Source organism: Hemitrygon akajei, chromosome 14, assembly GCF_048418815.1.
Source record: "Hemitrygon akajei chromosome 14, sHemAka1.3, whole genome shotgun sequence".
Taxonomy (NCBI): Eukaryota; Metazoa; Chordata; class Chondrichthyes; order Myliobatiformes; family Dasyatidae; genus Hemitrygon; species Hemitrygon akajei.
Genome location: NC_133137.1, coordinates 95,601,231 through 95,617,941, shown reverse-complemented (window position 1 = coordinate 95,617,941; position 16,711 = coordinate 95,601,231). Strand labels below are relative to the sequence as shown.

General features: G+C 40.6%; 1 protein-coding gene across 8 annotated transcripts in view; it reads left to right on the top strand.

Moving 5' to 3' along the window:
• sbf1 (SET binding factor 1) overlaps positions 1-16,711 on the top strand; it is a 186,387-nt gene that overhangs the window by 70,121 nt on the left and 99,555 nt on the right. For 4 of the 8 annotated variants that reach the window (XM_073066692.1, XM_073066690.1, XM_073066689.1 and 1 more), the window contains exons 3-6: positions 2,552-2,689; positions 3,304-3,414; positions 7,234-7,344; positions 15,196-15,222. In XM_073066692.1, coding sequence (XP_072922793.1) covers positions 2,552-2,689; positions 3,304-3,414; positions 7,234-7,344; positions 15,196-15,222 — 387 coding nt within the window. The remainder of the gene's footprint in view (positions 1-2,551; positions 2,690-3,303; positions 3,415-7,233; positions 7,345-15,195; positions 15,223-16,711) is intronic. The other 4 variants (XM_073066693.1, XM_073066691.1, XM_073066694.1 and 1 more) reach the window with 1 other exon arrangement.

Below are 16,711 nucleotides of genomic sequence, written 5' to 3'. Positions count from 1 at the left end.
CATTTCTGGCCAACTCCTTTCTCATGCCTCTGAGATTCCCTTTACTCAATATTGATGCATATGACTTCAGCTTCTCTTTCTCAACTTCCACAATCGATCACTTTGTGATAACTTTCCCCAAAGGGTCATTTTACCTTAAGCTCTCTAATCTATTCCAATTCATTGCACGGAACCCAATCCTGAACATCTATGGTTAACACGAGAGGGCACAGTTTTAAGCTGCTTGGAAGTAGGCATAGAGGAGATGTCAGGGGTAAGTTTTTTTACACAGAGAGTGGTGAATGCGTGGAATGGGCTGCTGGCAACAGTGGTGGAGGTGGATACGATAGGGTCTTTTAAGAGACTCCTGGATAGGTACATGGCGCTTAGAAAAATAGAGGGCTATGTGTAACCCTAGGTAATTTCTAAGTAAGTACATGTTTGGCACAGCATTGTGGGCTGAAGGGCCTGTATTGTGCTGTAGGTCTTCTGTGTTTCTATCTGATCCCCTAGTGGGCACAGCCATGAGCTGCCCTAAAAAGCCATCTCAGAGGTATTCTAGAAATTCCCCCTCTTGGAATCCAGCACCAACCTGATTTTCCCTATCTACCTGCATATTGAAATCCCCCATGACTGCTGCAACTTTTTGCCTTTTGGCAAGCATTTTCTATGTCCATTTGTAACTTGTAGACCACATCCTTGTTACACTTAGTGAGTCTGTATATAACTACCATCAGGGTCTTTTTACCCTTGTTGTTCTTTGGCTCTATCCATAATGATTCAACACTTCCCTGTGTCATCTTTTTCTAATGATTTGATTTAAGTTTTTACCAACAGAGCAACTCCATTCTCTCTGCCTTCCTGCCTGTCCTTTCGATAAATGTGTATCCTTGGACATTAAGCTTCTAGCTATAATCTTCTTTCAGGCATGATTCAGTGATGCATACAACATCGTACATGCCAATCTGTAACTGTTCTACAAGCTCATCTACCTTTTTCCATATACTGCGTGCATTCAAATATAACAGCTTTAGTCCTATATTCACCTTTTTCAATTTTGTCTGTCTTTTACATTGCAACTTATCCTGTTCACTGCAATTTTGCCCTGTCATCAGCCTCTCCTTGCTAGGAGTCTCAGTACACGTTGCTGCTGTTTGTAAACCAACTACCTCATCTTCAGCACTATCACTTCGGTGCCCACGTCCCTGCCAAATTAGTTTCAACCCACTCAAACAACTCTTGGCAACCTGCCTGCAAGCTTAATGGACCCCCTTGGGTGCAGGTGCAACCTGTCTCTTTTGTAAAGGTCGTACCTTCCCCAGAACAGATCCCAATGATCCATAAATCAAAACCCCTGCCTCCTGCACCAGTTCTTCAGCCACGCATTCACCTGCCAAATTTTAGTAAGGCATTTGACAATGTCCCTCATGGGAGGCTCATCCAGAACATTAAAGTGCATGGAATCCACATGAATTGGTTGAATTCAGAATTGGCTTGCCCATAGAGGACAGATAGTACTGGTCATGGGACTTGTTCTGGCTGGAGGTCCGTGACTAGTGGCATTCCACAGAGATCTATAGTTGTTTGTTATATGTAAATGATTTGGATGTAAACAAAGTTTGATGGGTTAGTAAGTCTGTAAATGATACAAAGATTGGTGTTATGGATAGTGTAGAAGACTGGGATTCAGCAGGATATAGATCAATTGTAGATACAGACACAAAAATAACAGATGGGGCTTAACCCTGCCAAATATGAAGTGTTACTTAGTGCTAGGACCATCTCATCCTTCCTAAAGTGTGGTAAGCAGAGTTGGATTCAGTATCCTATGTGTGAACAAAATAGTACTTTATAAAGATTCAACATGGCCTTTTTTCCTTTGTAGTCTTTGCCTCGGTTTATAAAACCCAGGTTCATGTACTTTGCTGTCTACTTTCTGAACATAGGCTACCACGTACAATATCTACATGTATCCAGGTCCTTGTAATGCCATGCAGACTGTTGAACTACCTTTTAAAATGCATTTTGTCTTCACCTTTTTACTTTGTCATCTGTATTTTCATATTTCCTTACAATATGTGAGGCTATTTGGTCCTTTGAGTTTAGGCTAGCTTATAGACAAATTTCCTTTCCTCATGTATTTGACAGTGAATGCTCTCCCTTTCTCCACTCCCTCGATAATCCTACAGTAGCCAATTCAACGAATTTGATCTGAGTGTAGCATTATAGGAGGAGTATAAGGGAATGAAAATGTCACTGAAGCATCTGAAAGTTTAGAGTAAGAAGGCAAACACATGAGTGTTTATTTTCCCCACTGTGACATTGAGGTTTAAGGTGAAGACGTTTTAAACACTTAAGAAGGTTCTGCCTAAGTAAATGTTAAAAAGTTTTGTATGGTTGCTTCAGCCCTCACTCTCATTTGATTCAGCCAGTCTTGCAGTCTACAGGAGTGTGAGTGTTATAAGATTTCCATGTATATAAGCACTTCATGATTGGTTAACGGATGTTGTTATAATCTCACATTGGAAGATTTGTATGTAAATTATTCATTTTCTCTGATCACCTCTTGCAGTTTTGTCAACCTGGTGGATGGCAGCTGGTTCTTGAAAGGAAATCTCCAAACTTCTTTGTTGCAGTTTTAACAGATATCAACTCAGAGAGACATTATTGTGCATGTTTCACCTTTTGGGAAGCAGTTGAGAGTTCACAGGTATTTGTATTACTATAGTAACCTCTTTAATTAGCATTTTTAATGTGGCAGTAATGTCCCACAATGTTTCATGTGAGTAACAGTGATCTGCTTGAAAAGTTAATGCAGATGTCAGATGCCCTTGGTCAGAGTAGCTTGTTTTGTGGAGAATTTGAGAAGAAAAAGCCAACTTGGGCATCTCAAGATAATGCTGCAGATGATTGACTAAATAAATGTTTGAGAAGCAGCAATAACTCAGAGGAATATAAGGGTGGAGGACATTGAAGAAAGGCAAAATGGTGTTTCAACCCAAAACATTGTCAATTCCTTTCCTTCAACAGATGCTGCTTGACCTGTTGAGGTCTCCCAACAGATTTTGTTGGACAGTATTTGCAATCCATTGTGTTCTCATTACATTAGATCCTAGCCAGTTACTCTGACCTGGATAACTAGTCATATAAAACATGCTTAAATGTACCCTCCCCCCCCCCCCCCCCCCCCGAATAGGTAACTGTATTCCTGCAATTGTATTGTCTGCAATTATTGGCTGGGGTCTTGATATACTAGAGCACTTGCATATGTTACACTGTATTTTTCACTGAGGTCTGCTTAATGTTTTTTCTCTAAAACCTCAGCAAAATCATGGAAATTGTACTGAAGAGGACTCAAAATTTCAGACTCCACAGTTATTTGCCCCAAAAAGTCTGGTTCTGGTTTCACAGTTGGACCACACGGAGGTGTTCAGGGTAAGAACGGCATGGATGACAAGGAACCGTGCATTTTTATTTAATTTAGTGGAAACTATGAAGCATATAAATAATGGTACATGTCATTATTTTGTAGTACAAAAATGTCATGGAACAAATGGTCAATTAGCAATGCAGAGTCTCACATACAGCAAAATGATTTATTATCACGAAATCATCACATGACTTGCTTAGATTGTTAATGTTTTTAAAAAAAATACGAACTTCTCAAAGCATATCAGGGAAGTATAATTGGACAAATTTCAAAAGCACTCCAAAATTAATTACTTTGAGTAATAACAGAAAATAGTAGAAATTCTCAGCAGATCCCATAGAATTTATGGTCAAGAAATAGAGCTAACATTTTAAGATAATGAACTTGCATCAAAAATGGGAAAAGTTAGAAGTAAGTTTTGAGTTGCAAAAGAAGGAACATTGTTGGGATGGTTTTACAGAACAAAGTTTTGTGATAAGGTCAAGATTGTGGTGGTAGTGATGATAGCTGAAAAGGATGGTAAAGGTGAATAAATTACAAAACATGCATCTGGGATAAACAGAAGGAAATAAAAACTGAAGTTACTGGAAGAAAGGGTGGGGAAAGAAAAACTAGGTACCAGAATGGCTGATGTGAAATTGTTGAATGTAGGTTGGTTTTAAGGATGACTGGTACTGGAGAAGTTTAGAGTTCAAAGTAACTCTATTATCAAAGTACAGATATGTCACCATGTATGACCCTGAAATTCATTTCCTTGTGGGCATTCTCAATAAATCCATAATAGTATCATAACCATAATATAATCAATGAAAGAATGCATCAACTTGGGCATTCAGCCAATGTGCAAAAGACAACAAACTGTGCAAATATATAAAGAAAGAAAATAATAACAATAAATAAGCAATAAATATGAACTTGAGCGGAAAAATCCTTGGAAGTTAGCCCATAGGTTGTGGGAACATTTCAATGATGGGGCGAATGAAGTTATCCCCTTTGATTCAAGAGCCTGATGGTTGAAGGGTAATAGTTGTTCCTGAATCTAGTGTTTTGAGTCTTGAGGCTCCTGCATCACCTTCCTGATGGCAGCAGTATGAAGAGAGCATGTATTGGGTGGTTGGGGTCACTGATGATGGATGGTACTTTTCTGCAGAAGTGCTTCATATAGATGTGTGCAGTGGTAGGGAAGGCTTTACCCGCGATGGACTGGGCTATATTCATTACTTTTTGTAGCATTTTCAATTCAAGGGCATTGGTGCTTCCATACCAAGGCTGTGATGCAGCCTGTCAAAATACACTCCACTGCACATCTATGGAAATCTGTCAGAGTTTTAGATGTCATGCCAAATCTTCACAGGCTGCTAAGGAAGTAGAGGCGCTGCAGTGCTTTCTTCACAATTGCACTTGCATGCTGGACCCAGGATAGGTCCTCCGAAATAATAACACTGAGAAATTTAAACTTGCTGACCCTCCACCTCTGAGGACTGGCTCACCTTTGGATTCTGCATCCTGAAGTCAGTAATCGGTTCCTTGGTCTTGCTGATATTGAGAGAGAGAGGTTATGGTTATTGCAGCACTCAGCCAGATTTTCAATTTCCCTCCTATATTCTGATTTGCCACCACCTTTGATTTGGCCTACAACAGTGGTGCAGTCAGCAAATTTGAATATATCATTGGAACTGTGTTTAGCCACACAGTCATAAGTAAAAAGCGAGTAGAGCAGGGGTCTAAGCCTTGTGAAGCACCTGTGATGATGGAGATCATGGAGGTGATGTTTTAGCCAATCCAAACTGACTGGAGTCTGCAAGTGAGGAAATCGAGAATCCAGTTGCACAAGGAGATATTGAGTTGATTGGGGGTCGAAAATTCCAAAGCTTGGTTTTAGCTAATTGATTAGCCATTATAGGGATGTGGGAACCCTAAAATTTGAAGAGCTCTTAAAGACATACCAGAAAAGGCGAGAAGAAGGCAAAGAAGCTTTGTGTTTCAATGTAGTAAGAATTTTACATTTGCATTTGCACTTAAGTGGATTTAGGAGTATGGCTTGAAGGTTAAGAATCAGAGTACAAGCAGAATTTTGGATTAGCTGAAAACTTGAGCAAACAATCAGGTATATTAGTGGTGTATAGAACTGTTACAAACAGAGATAACTGAGTGTGACCAAAGGAGTCTGAAGTGACAATAGGCAGTCTTATAGTGATGAAAGATTTCAAGTCAGAAGCTTGTTTGGGAACAAGGTTCATTAAGATTACAAACTCTGTTCCATCTCGGGTGATGATGTGGAAGAAGTACAGAAGTATTAATGTAGGTACATAGTTTACAGGGGTGACCAAAAGCATTGGCATCAGTTTTGCCAAAGTTTATTAGTGATAATTGCAACTTGTTTGTGGTTTCTTATCAGACAAGCATTGTGATAAATTGGAGGCCCTGGAGGAATTAAGTGATCTAATAAGATGCAAAAAATTATACTTGGTTACCCCACAGGGGGCAGTATTTGGCTTGTTGAGTGTGCGTCGGCTCTCTACCAGTGCAACTCTCGAAGTCTATCTACCAGCTTGTGCTCTGCAGCCTTACAAATTTTTTCAACCATGTATTTATCAATCCCTCTTGAAGACCACAATGGAAGCTGCCTTACCACATCTGTAGCATGTATCTCATAGTTCTGATCTAGTATTATCTTAGTATAAGATGTATAGTATTATTTCCTATCACCTCTGTCCTGATGAAGGGTGTCGGCCTGAAACATCGACAGTTTGTTTCTTCTCATGGATGCTCTCTAAGCTGCTGAGTCCCTCCAGCATTTTGTGGGTGTTGCTCTGGATTTCCAGCATCTGCAGAATCACTTGTTTTAGCATTCCAGAGATTTTTTTTTGTCTGCCTGTTATGGTGCTGGCATTAAGGGCAGCAATGAAGGTTTTCATTGCTTTTCCGTATCTTTTTGTTTGACCAGTCAGGGTTGTTACTCCTGAGCTGAACTTGGAGGAGCAGTGGACCACTCTTAGTCTGGCCTCTACCCTTTGACCTGTTTGGTATGTGTGATCCTACCAGGAGTCAAATCACAACTCCAGTTCTCCGGGTCATTGAGGCACGCAAGCCTCTGAACCCTACGACCAGGTTGTGGTCCTCTTGGGTATTCCAGAGCTTTACTATAGTTGCCATACTTGAACATACGTTAGCCTGACTTATAGCTGGATACCAGCAGGAATCCAGACTTTATAGATTGATCTTGGCAGGAATTGATCCAATCTTCAAACTACAGTGATTCACATCATTATGTTGGGGACAAAAAACAGGGCCAGTGCTTGGCTTTCAAAAGGATTGAAACCATGCTCCTGCATTGTTGTGTCTCTGGGAGCGGTCCGTGACTGCAGTTGTTAAGTTGTAGTCATTCCTGATTTGTGCTGTTTGGGTGACATTACCTGTGGACACCTTTATATAGCTTCTGTTGCTTATTTAACATTTCCTGGACCAGCAGGGGAAGGAGGGCAGTCTGAGTCCTGCAATCTAATGTATAAGTAGCTAAGGACCAGAGTAGCAGCTGTCTTTCCTTTTGTCACTTTTGGTTGTGTAGCAAGAGTAGTTGGAAGTCTGTTGCAATACCAGGTGTCATCCTAGAAAAAAGCAAAACCAGGCCTATATAATTTACAAAAAATATCTGAAATGTCCTGAATCATACTGGAAAAATTTACCTTTGTTTATGGCTGCAGTCACTGCCTGATCTGAGTATTTCAAGCATCTTTGTATTTTAACTTACTGCTGTGTGTAAGAGAGAATATAAGTGATTTAACTCCAGTTTCTCTTTTCTTTCTCCTCTCTCTCTCATGCAGAATTGCCTGGGTCTGATCTACACTATTTACATTGACTGTCTGGATTTTCCATTGGAGACAGTGATTGGGAACCTGCTGACTTGCATCGTTCCCATCACAGGAGGATCCCAGGTCAGTCAGTCTGAGCATGGTTGTTTTTTTTTTTATTTTCAGTTTTAGTTCAGTTTCCGATGCAATGACTTTTTTCCAGAATTGTGCTGAAATATTGACAGCTACTTTGGTGAAATTGGTGAAGGCATATGTTGACTGTCTTTTTCATTTAGAAAAAATAGATGAGTGAATATCATAAGAAGAACAGACTGGTGCTTCAATTTTGTGAGAAGATAATTCTGAGCTGTTGTAGATTCCATCTGGATTTCCTTTGCTGAGAAGTTCAGATGGTGTTTGGAACACTTGAATGCACAAGGATTGAGTATCTGTGTGCTGTTGTTCCAAGAACCTATTCCAGAAGCAAATTATAGGATGGAATGATTGGTGATTTCATTTTATTTCTTGGACAAACAACATGTACCCCACCATCAACCTGTTGGGAGTTGCATTGACCAAATATATGTAGTTTGGCCACTGGAACAGGTCAGGAGTTGAGTAGTCTGTGAGTGATTAACTGAATAACCCAAAGCCTTTCCATCATCTACAAAGGGAAAGTCAGGATTGCGAATAAAAGCTTTCCGCTAGGATGAGTGCAGCTTCAGTGGTAGTGAAGAGGCTCAACAACTCCCAGGACAAAACAGCCTGCATGACTGCTATCCCATCCACTTCTGACATAAGAGGGTGAGCCATTTACAATGTGCACTGCAGTTACTCATCTTGGCTACTCTGACAGCACCTCTTAAACCAGTGATTGCTACACCATAAATTATGATATATGGAATATCAAGGTCCTCCAAGCCAGACACCATCTTGAAACTATATCGTGGCTTCTTTGTCAAAGTTAGGCCTTTATCTTTCCCAATAACATTGTGGAATACCTACAGCCAGATGTACAGTACATCTATGGTTCAAAGATATGGCTCAGTATCACATATTCTTGTGCGATTGGAGGTTCGGCAATAAATGCTCACTGTTCTGGCTCCTGAACACAAAGTTGTAAGTAGCAGTTGAGTCATGCATGACAGAGTATCATACAGATTGTCCAGGGCAGATTGAGAAAAGCTATGTGCCCTCCCTCATTAAGTGTTCTATTTAATAGACATCATAGTAAAATACCTTTTTGAGTTGAGGAAAGGGTTTTGAACATTTATTCGCTGCTTTTCATGTTCCTCATTGTTGAAAGTGAAGGTGGGGAGTTTCCCCATCAAACAATTTGAATTAGCCTGCTGTATGCTGAAGATTTACTGTTTTATGTCTGCCCATTTCCTCCTCCTACAAATTTATTAGCAATTGGAAGTTGATTTCAAATTGTAAAAGTTGAAATCATGATTCATACAGAAAACTTCAGGGCATAAATATGAGCATTTGGCACCTCACATCTGTACCAGTATAATTACCCACATCCTGTTTAGACCAATTCCACTTTCAGTTGCTCATTGTGTTCTTCAGTATTTCTCCGAATCCAATCCCATCCTTTGCTCCAAGTATGTGTACTCCAGTTCTACTCCAGTTGAATATCACTTTGCTCATCTGTCCCTTTTCCTTTAAATGATCTGACCAGTTATTCCGTTGCTCCTATGGTTTCTTAGCACCTTTATTATTCCTTGTGTAATCCCACTGTCCTTGAAGCTCACCCTTCTTCCATCAACCTTCATACCCGATAAACATGCCATTGTTTTATCTCAACACACAAAATGCTGGTGGAACGCAGCAGGCCAGGCAGCATGTATAGGAAGAAGTACAGTCGACATTTCGGGCCGAGACCCTTCGTCAGGACTAACTGATTTCAGTTAGTCCTGACGAAGGGTCTCAGCCCGAAACATCGACTGTACCTCTCCCTATAGATGCTGCCTGGCCTGCTGTGTTCCACCAGCATTTTGTGTGTGTTGCTTGAATTTCCAGCATCTGCAGATTTCCTTGTGTTTGCATTGTTTTATCTCTGTAACTTCATGGCAGGAAGGGTTTTAACACTTTCAGGAGATAAGGAGATGTGAAAACATTTCTTGGATTTACTGACTATGCCGCAAGAAAATGGCTGAGTTGTAAACGGTGGCATACATATACTTCGATAATAAATTTACTTTGAACTCTGACCTTTGAGTAGATTTCAAAAGGTAGTAGTAATGGCAGATCGAATTCTAACTGAATAATTATCTGAAGGGGTAGAAAAAATAGCAAGCAGAACAGCAGAATATGAGGAAAACAGATACCAATCTCGAAAAGGAATGTATTTTTTTTATTCACTCGGCTGATGTGGACTTCACAAGCTGAGCCAGAATTTATTTGGCTATCACTAATTGCAATTGAAAAGGTGGTAGTGAGCTGACTTCTTGAACCTTTGCAGTCCTTGAGATGTGGCTATACACCTAATGTTATTAGGTAGTGAATTCCAGGATTTTAACCCAGCAAAGGTGAAGAAATGGTGATGTATTTCCAAGTTAAGATGGTGTGTGGCTTTGAGAGCACCTTCCAAGTAATGATGTTTCCATGCTTTGGCTTTCCTTATCCTTCCAGCTCTTGGAGGTTGTGGGTTCAGAAGATGCTGATGAAGGAATCTTGGCAAGTTGCTTCAGTGAAATTTGTTAACATAGTAGCAGCAGTAGAATACAATACATGATAATATAGAAGGGAAAAAAAGTAAATCAATTATAGTATGTATATTAAATAGTTAGATTAAAAAGACTGCAAAAACAATAATATATAAAAACAAAATGAGGTAGTGTTCATGGGTCTAATGTCCATTTAGGAATCTAATGGCAGAGGGGAAGAAGCCTTTCCTGAATTGCTGAGTGCGTGCCTTCAGGCTTCTGTATCTCCTTCCTGATGGTAACAATGAGAAGAGGGCATGTCTTGGTTGGTGGGGGTGCTTAATAATAGACGCTGCCTTTCTAAGGCACCACTCCTTGAAGATGTCCTGGATACTGCAGAGGCTTGTACCCAAGATGGAGCTGACTTAATCTTAAAGCTTCCTGCAGCTTCTTTCAATCCTCTGCAGTAGCCTCTTTCTCCCTCCAACCCCACACCCCTATACCAGACAGTGATGCAGCCTGTCAGAATGCTATCCACAGCACACCTATAGGAAGGACAAACAAAATCTCTTCAAACTCCTAATGAAATATAGCCGCTGTCTTGCCTTCTTTATAGCGGCATCGATATGTTGGGACCAGGTTAGATCCTCAGAGATCTCGACACCCAGGAACTTGAAATTGTTCGCTCTCTCCACTTCTGATCCCTCGCTGAGGATTGATTCATTTCCCTTGACTTTCCTTTCCTGAAGTCCACAATTTGCTGTTTTGTCTTACTGACATTGAGTGTAAGGTTGTTGCTGCGACACCACTAACTAACTGGTATATCTTGCTCCTGTATGCCCTCTCATCTCCATCATAGACGTTACAAACAGTGGCTGTGTCATCAGCAAGTTTATAGATGGCATTCGAACTATACCTAGCCACACAGTCATGGGTATATAGAGAGTAGAGCAGTGGGCTAAGTACACACCTCTGAGATGTGTCACTGTTGATTGTTAGCAAGGAGGAGATATTATTACCAATCTGCACAGATTGTGGTCTTCGTTAGGAAGTCAAGGATCCAATTGCAGAGGGAAATACAGAGGCCCAGGTTCTGTAGTTTATTGATCAGAACCGTGGGAATGATGGTGTTAATTTATTTCCACTTGGCATGATTAACTTATCATTATTTAATTATTTATGGTTTTATATTGCTATATTTCTTCACTATTCTTGGTTGGTGCGGCTGTAATGAAACCCAATTTCCCTCGGGATCAATAAAGTCTGTCTGTCTGTCCTGACGTAGGTGTTTGTATTGTCCAGGTGATCTAACGCTGTGTATAGAGCCATGTAGATTGCATCTATCGTAGACCTTTTGTGGTGATAGGCAAATTGCAGTGGGTCCAGGTCCTTGCTGATGCAGGAGTTGAATCTAGCCATAACCAACCTCTCAAAACATTTCATCATTGTAGATGTAAGTGCTACTGGATGATAGTCATTAAGGCAACTCACACTACTCTTCTTGGGCACTGGTATAATTGTTGCCATTTTGAAGGAGATGGGAACTTTTGACCATAGCAGTGAGAGGTTGAAAATGTCCTTGAATACTCCCACCAATTTAGTTGGCACAAGTTTTCAGAGCCTCAACAGGTACTCCATCGGGGACTGCCACCTTGCGCGACAACCTAACTTTGGCCTCCAAGACAGAAATTGCAGGATCATCAAATTCAGCAGGGATCTTCACAGCTGTAGTTATATTCTCCCTTTCAAAGTGCGCATTGGAGGCATTGAGCTTGTCTTGGAGTGAAGCATTAGTGCTATTCATGATGTTGGGTTTTGCTTTGTAGGAAGTAATGTCCTGCAAACCCTGCCAGAGTTGCCGTGCATCTGATTTTGCCTCCAATCTTGCTCGGAATTGTTTCTTCACTCTTGAAATGCCCCTCCCCAAGTCATACCTGGTTTTCTTGTACAGTCCTGGGTCACCAGATTTAAATGCCGCCAATCTCGCCCTCAGCAGTTGATGAACCTTCTGGGTCATTCATGGCTTTTGGTTTGGGAATGTACAGCAAGCCTTTGTAGGCACACATTCATACACACAGGTTTTAACGAAGATGATAACAACTGTGGTATACTCATCCAGATTCGAAGATGAATCCCTAAATGTTGCCTTGCCTGCTGAGTTCCTCCAATATTTTGTGTGTATTAGTACAAATTGTTCCAACTTTACAAGGGTGGTAATGACTGTATTGTTGAGGATGGGTTGTTATGTCCTGTATGGTGTCAACCTTCTTGAGTGTTGTTCAAATTGCATTCATCCAGGCACGTGGAGCATATTTCATTGCACTCCCACCTTGAGACTTGTAGATGGTGGAGGACTTTGAGGAGTTAGGAGACAAGTCACTCACTGCAGGATTCCTGGAATTGCATTTGACCCTGCAATCTTAGGTGCATTGTACATAAGGCTATTCCAGTTCAGTTTCAGTTAATGGTAACACCCCCCCCCCCCCACTCCAAGGATATTGATAATTGGGGGATTCAGTGATAGTAATGCCATTGAATTGGATTGAGAACAAGATTTTCTCTAATTGGTAATTGTGATTTCCTGTCAATGCATATGGCGTAAATATTACTTTACAACAATCAGCACAAATCTGCTTCATAATCTGAGGAGTTACAAATGTTGTTGAACATAGTGTGATTATCTGCAAACATTCCTACTTTAGACTTTATGCTTGAAGTAGCTTAAGATGTTTGGGCCAAGGACTCCTGCAGAGATGTCCTGTGGCTGAAACCATTGACCTCCAACCTCCTATCTTTGTTTGTGCTAGGTAGGGTTCCAAGCAGTAGAGGGCTTTCCCCATGATTCCCATTGTCAGGCCTCCCTGTTACCATACTTTATCAAGTACTGTCTTAATGTCAAAGGTTGTCACTCACAATGCAAGTCAGGACTTTGATTCTCTTGTCTTTGTTTTCACTAAGGCTGCATTGAGGTCAGATACTTAATGATTTTGGCAGAGCCCAAACTGAACTTCTGTGACCAGGTTGTTGCTAAGCAATAACTTGATAGCAATATAGAGAACTTGCCATCACTTGGCTGATGATAAAGCATAGACGAATGGGGCAGGAATTGGCTGGGTTAGACATCCTGCTACTTGTGGGCAGGGCATACCTGGGCAATTTTCCATGGTGTCAAGTAGATGCCAATATTATACTGTGCTGGAACAGCTTTGCCAAGAGTGTGACAAGATCTGGAGCGCAAATCTGCAGAACCCACAGCCTTTGGTGTATTTACTGCCTTTTTGCTGTGTCTGTCTGACTATCCGTCCATCCCCCCCCCCCCCCTTCCCACAGACCCTTTAAGCTGCACCATTCAGCAATCCCCAAATTTAATCCTAGCCTAATCACAGGACAATTTACAACGACCAATTAACCTACCAACTGGTACAGTATGTCATTGGAATATGGAAGGAAACCCATGTGGTCACGGGGTGAACATACAAACTTCTTACAGGCAGCAGTGACTGGGAGTGAATCAAGCTGACTGAAAACAAGCATCTATCATACTGGGGCCCACTGGAGGAGGCCAAGATGGATCATCCACTTGGCACTTCTGGCTGAAGATCCTTGCAAATGCTTCAACTTTCTGTTTCGCATTCATGAATTGGGCACTATAAATGAGTAAGGGAGCATTCATCATGTTTCAGAATCAGGTATATTACCACTGTCTTATATGACATATCAGGCTGTGATGGCTCTCCACTGCACATGTGTAGAAAATTGCAAGTCTTTGGTGACATAACAAATCACCTCAAACTTCTAACTAAGAAGAGCCAATGGTAAGTTAGTTTATTATTGTTTTGTGTACTGAGGTACAGAGAAAAGCTTGACTTGGATTCCATTCATGCAAATCATTTCATTACAACCACACAATGACATAGGATATGGTGAAGCAATAACAGAATGGAGAATAAAACGTTAGTTACAGAGGAAGTGCAGTACAGGGAGACAATAAGGTTCAAGGTTTTAACAAGGTAGATTGTGAGATCTAGAGGCCATCTTATCATATAGGGGAACAAGTAAGTAGTTTTATAACAGCAGGACAGAAGCTCCCCTTGAGCTTGGTGGTACATGCTTTTAGGCTTTTGTATCTTTTGTCTGGGGGGGGTGGTGGTGAAGAACTAAAGAAAGAACGTCGTGGATGGATGGGGTCTCTGAATATGTTGGCTGGTTTGCTGGAGCAGTGAGAAGTGTAGATGGAGTCCATGAAGATGCAGCTGGTATCCTTGGTATGTGGAACTGTGTCTACAACTGTGTTGCTTCTTACAGGCTTGGTTGGTGTGGTGATTTTAAAAATTTGAGAGGATTGAAATGGATGTGATAGATGCGCTGACGTGCCTTCTTCATGATAGCATCAATGTGTTGGGCCCACGATAGATCCTCTAAGATGTTAATGCCCAAGAACTTGAAGCTGTGCTCACCTATTCTACCCAGATCACTGGGGATCAATGAATCTCAGAGGCTTGTCACCCAACTTCCCCTGACTGGTCCGTGATTAATTCCTTGGTCTTGCTGGCATTGAGTTCAAGATTATTGTTTTGACGCCACTCAACTGGCCAACCTGTCTCACTGCTGTATGCTTCCTTGTCACCATCTGAATTACACTTGCAGTGAGTTGTTTGATTGTTTCCCACCATTCACTACTGGATACAGCAGGGCTGCAAAGCTCAGATCTGATTCATTAGCTGCAAGATAATTTTGCTCTGTCTATTGCATGCAATTTATGGTGTTTAATGCAAGTAATCCAGTTTTGTAGCTTTTTCAGGTTAATCCCTCACTCTGTGTGCTTGGTGCTGATCCAGACATCCTTCATTGAATCAGAATTGATCCTCTGGTTCAATGGTGAAGGTAGAGTGGGACATAGTATGCCAGATTGTAAGGTTGCAGATTGTGAGTGTGTACAGCTCTGGTGCTGCTCCTGGTCCACGTCACCTCATAGATGTTCAGTCCTGTGTTGCTGGATCTGTTAGAAGTCTGCCCCATTCAGTAAGGTGAACAGTGCCATAGACACTGAAGTCAGGACTTCTCAGCAAGAACTGTGCAGTAGTTATTCCGCCTGATACTGTTGTTGACTGATGTATCAGCGATAGGTAGATTGGTGAAGATGGGGAGGAGTAGATTTTCTCCTTTGTGAAGTAGCAGTTAATGAGTTAGAAGTGCAAGCCATGATGTTAGAATTTTTCTTGTGTTTCTACAGGGCTAATCATGCTATTTATCTGGTCATTTCATAGGTTTTGTTTAAATTCTCTTATCTCTAATCTGTCATTTGTTTTTAATCTACCATGTGTCCTGTCTGTTGCTAACCTAGATGGATGATGAGAACGAGGAAGCAGTGGTATGAATCTTTTGTTGCTTTAATTACTTTTATCTTAAGTCCGCATTTCTGGATCTTGGCAGCTTCTACTGCTAACATTATATGATAAGTTAGTCCTTAAATTTTTTAAGACAAAAATGCATCCTGCTTTGGGGGATTAAGGGAATAGTTGTAGAACTGTGGTATTTCAGAATAATGTCATTATTTAAAAGGGGGTTCAGGAAATGAAGCTGAGTCATAATTGGCATGGAAGGGGTGTTAACAAATTTTTGGGACATAAAATGGAAATGGGGTATTAAGCCCTGTGTTGATGTTTATGCTTCGAATCTCCTTCTATTCCTTCTGCATTTTCTGTCTTTCAGCATGTCTTTCAATTCCCCTTTTTCTATTGTGGAACTAATTAGTATCATTTTAAAAGCATCTGCATTTCAACCATGATGGTAATGATTTCCACCTTGTAGCAACTCCAAGATTGGTTCTCCTTATTTTCCATCAATATGTGGACATATGGGCCCCTGATTTGGATTTGCACACATGGAAGATTTCTTATTCTCATCCAACTTGCCCAATTAGCTGTCAATTTTAAAGACATCTGAAGTTTTTTTAAAATCAATAGCTGTAGCTTTTCAGTGTTAATAACATCTTAAATGATTTTGTAACACCAGAAACAGCACCCTATTTATGCTCTCTCCTCCCTACCACTTCTCTTATCCCTCTGAGAATCTTATTCTTTTTTTTAATCTCTTGTACACTGACCCCAACTGAAGGTGTTGACATGCAGCCTGAAATTGCCCCCCGCCCCCAGGAATGCTGCACAAGGAGTCATCGTGCAAATCATGGACAAATGGTGGTCTCTCCTGTGCCTTAACAATTTTATATAGTCATAAATATGTTAAGGCTGTATAACTCTCAATAGCTAAAGCCATAAGTCAAACTTCAAATTTAGCTTTATGTGGATTTAGAGAAGATGATTGCTATGGTGTTACGTAATATTCTGGTAGCCAATATGAAAGTTCATGAAATTGAAGGGTAATCAATATTTTGTCCTTGCAACCAAATTGAAGATGTGGACTGAGAACAGATGAGGCTCTAATAAATGGTACTAATCCCTACAGTATCCTACATATCAACCTGAGAATGAATGTCTTCACCCCCACCCAGCTATTTGCTCCCTATTTGATAACCAATTCTCAATCCATTTTAGTATTTTTGCCTCCAATTCCACGTGCTTTAATTTGGTTGACCAGCATATTGTGTAGTACCTTATCAAAGCCTTCAGAAAATCAGTTAGTTCACCATTATCTGTTCTATTGGTCATGTCTTTGAAGAACTCCAGTAGATAAACCAAATATGTTTTTTTTCATCAATCCATGTTTACTGCTCAATAATATTATTTACAAGCAGTTTTGTAATTAGACCCTTCATTATAGATGCCAACATTTTTCCTATCACTGATAAGCTAACAGGTTGATAATTTCCTAGTTTTCACTTTCCAGTTAAATAGTGATGT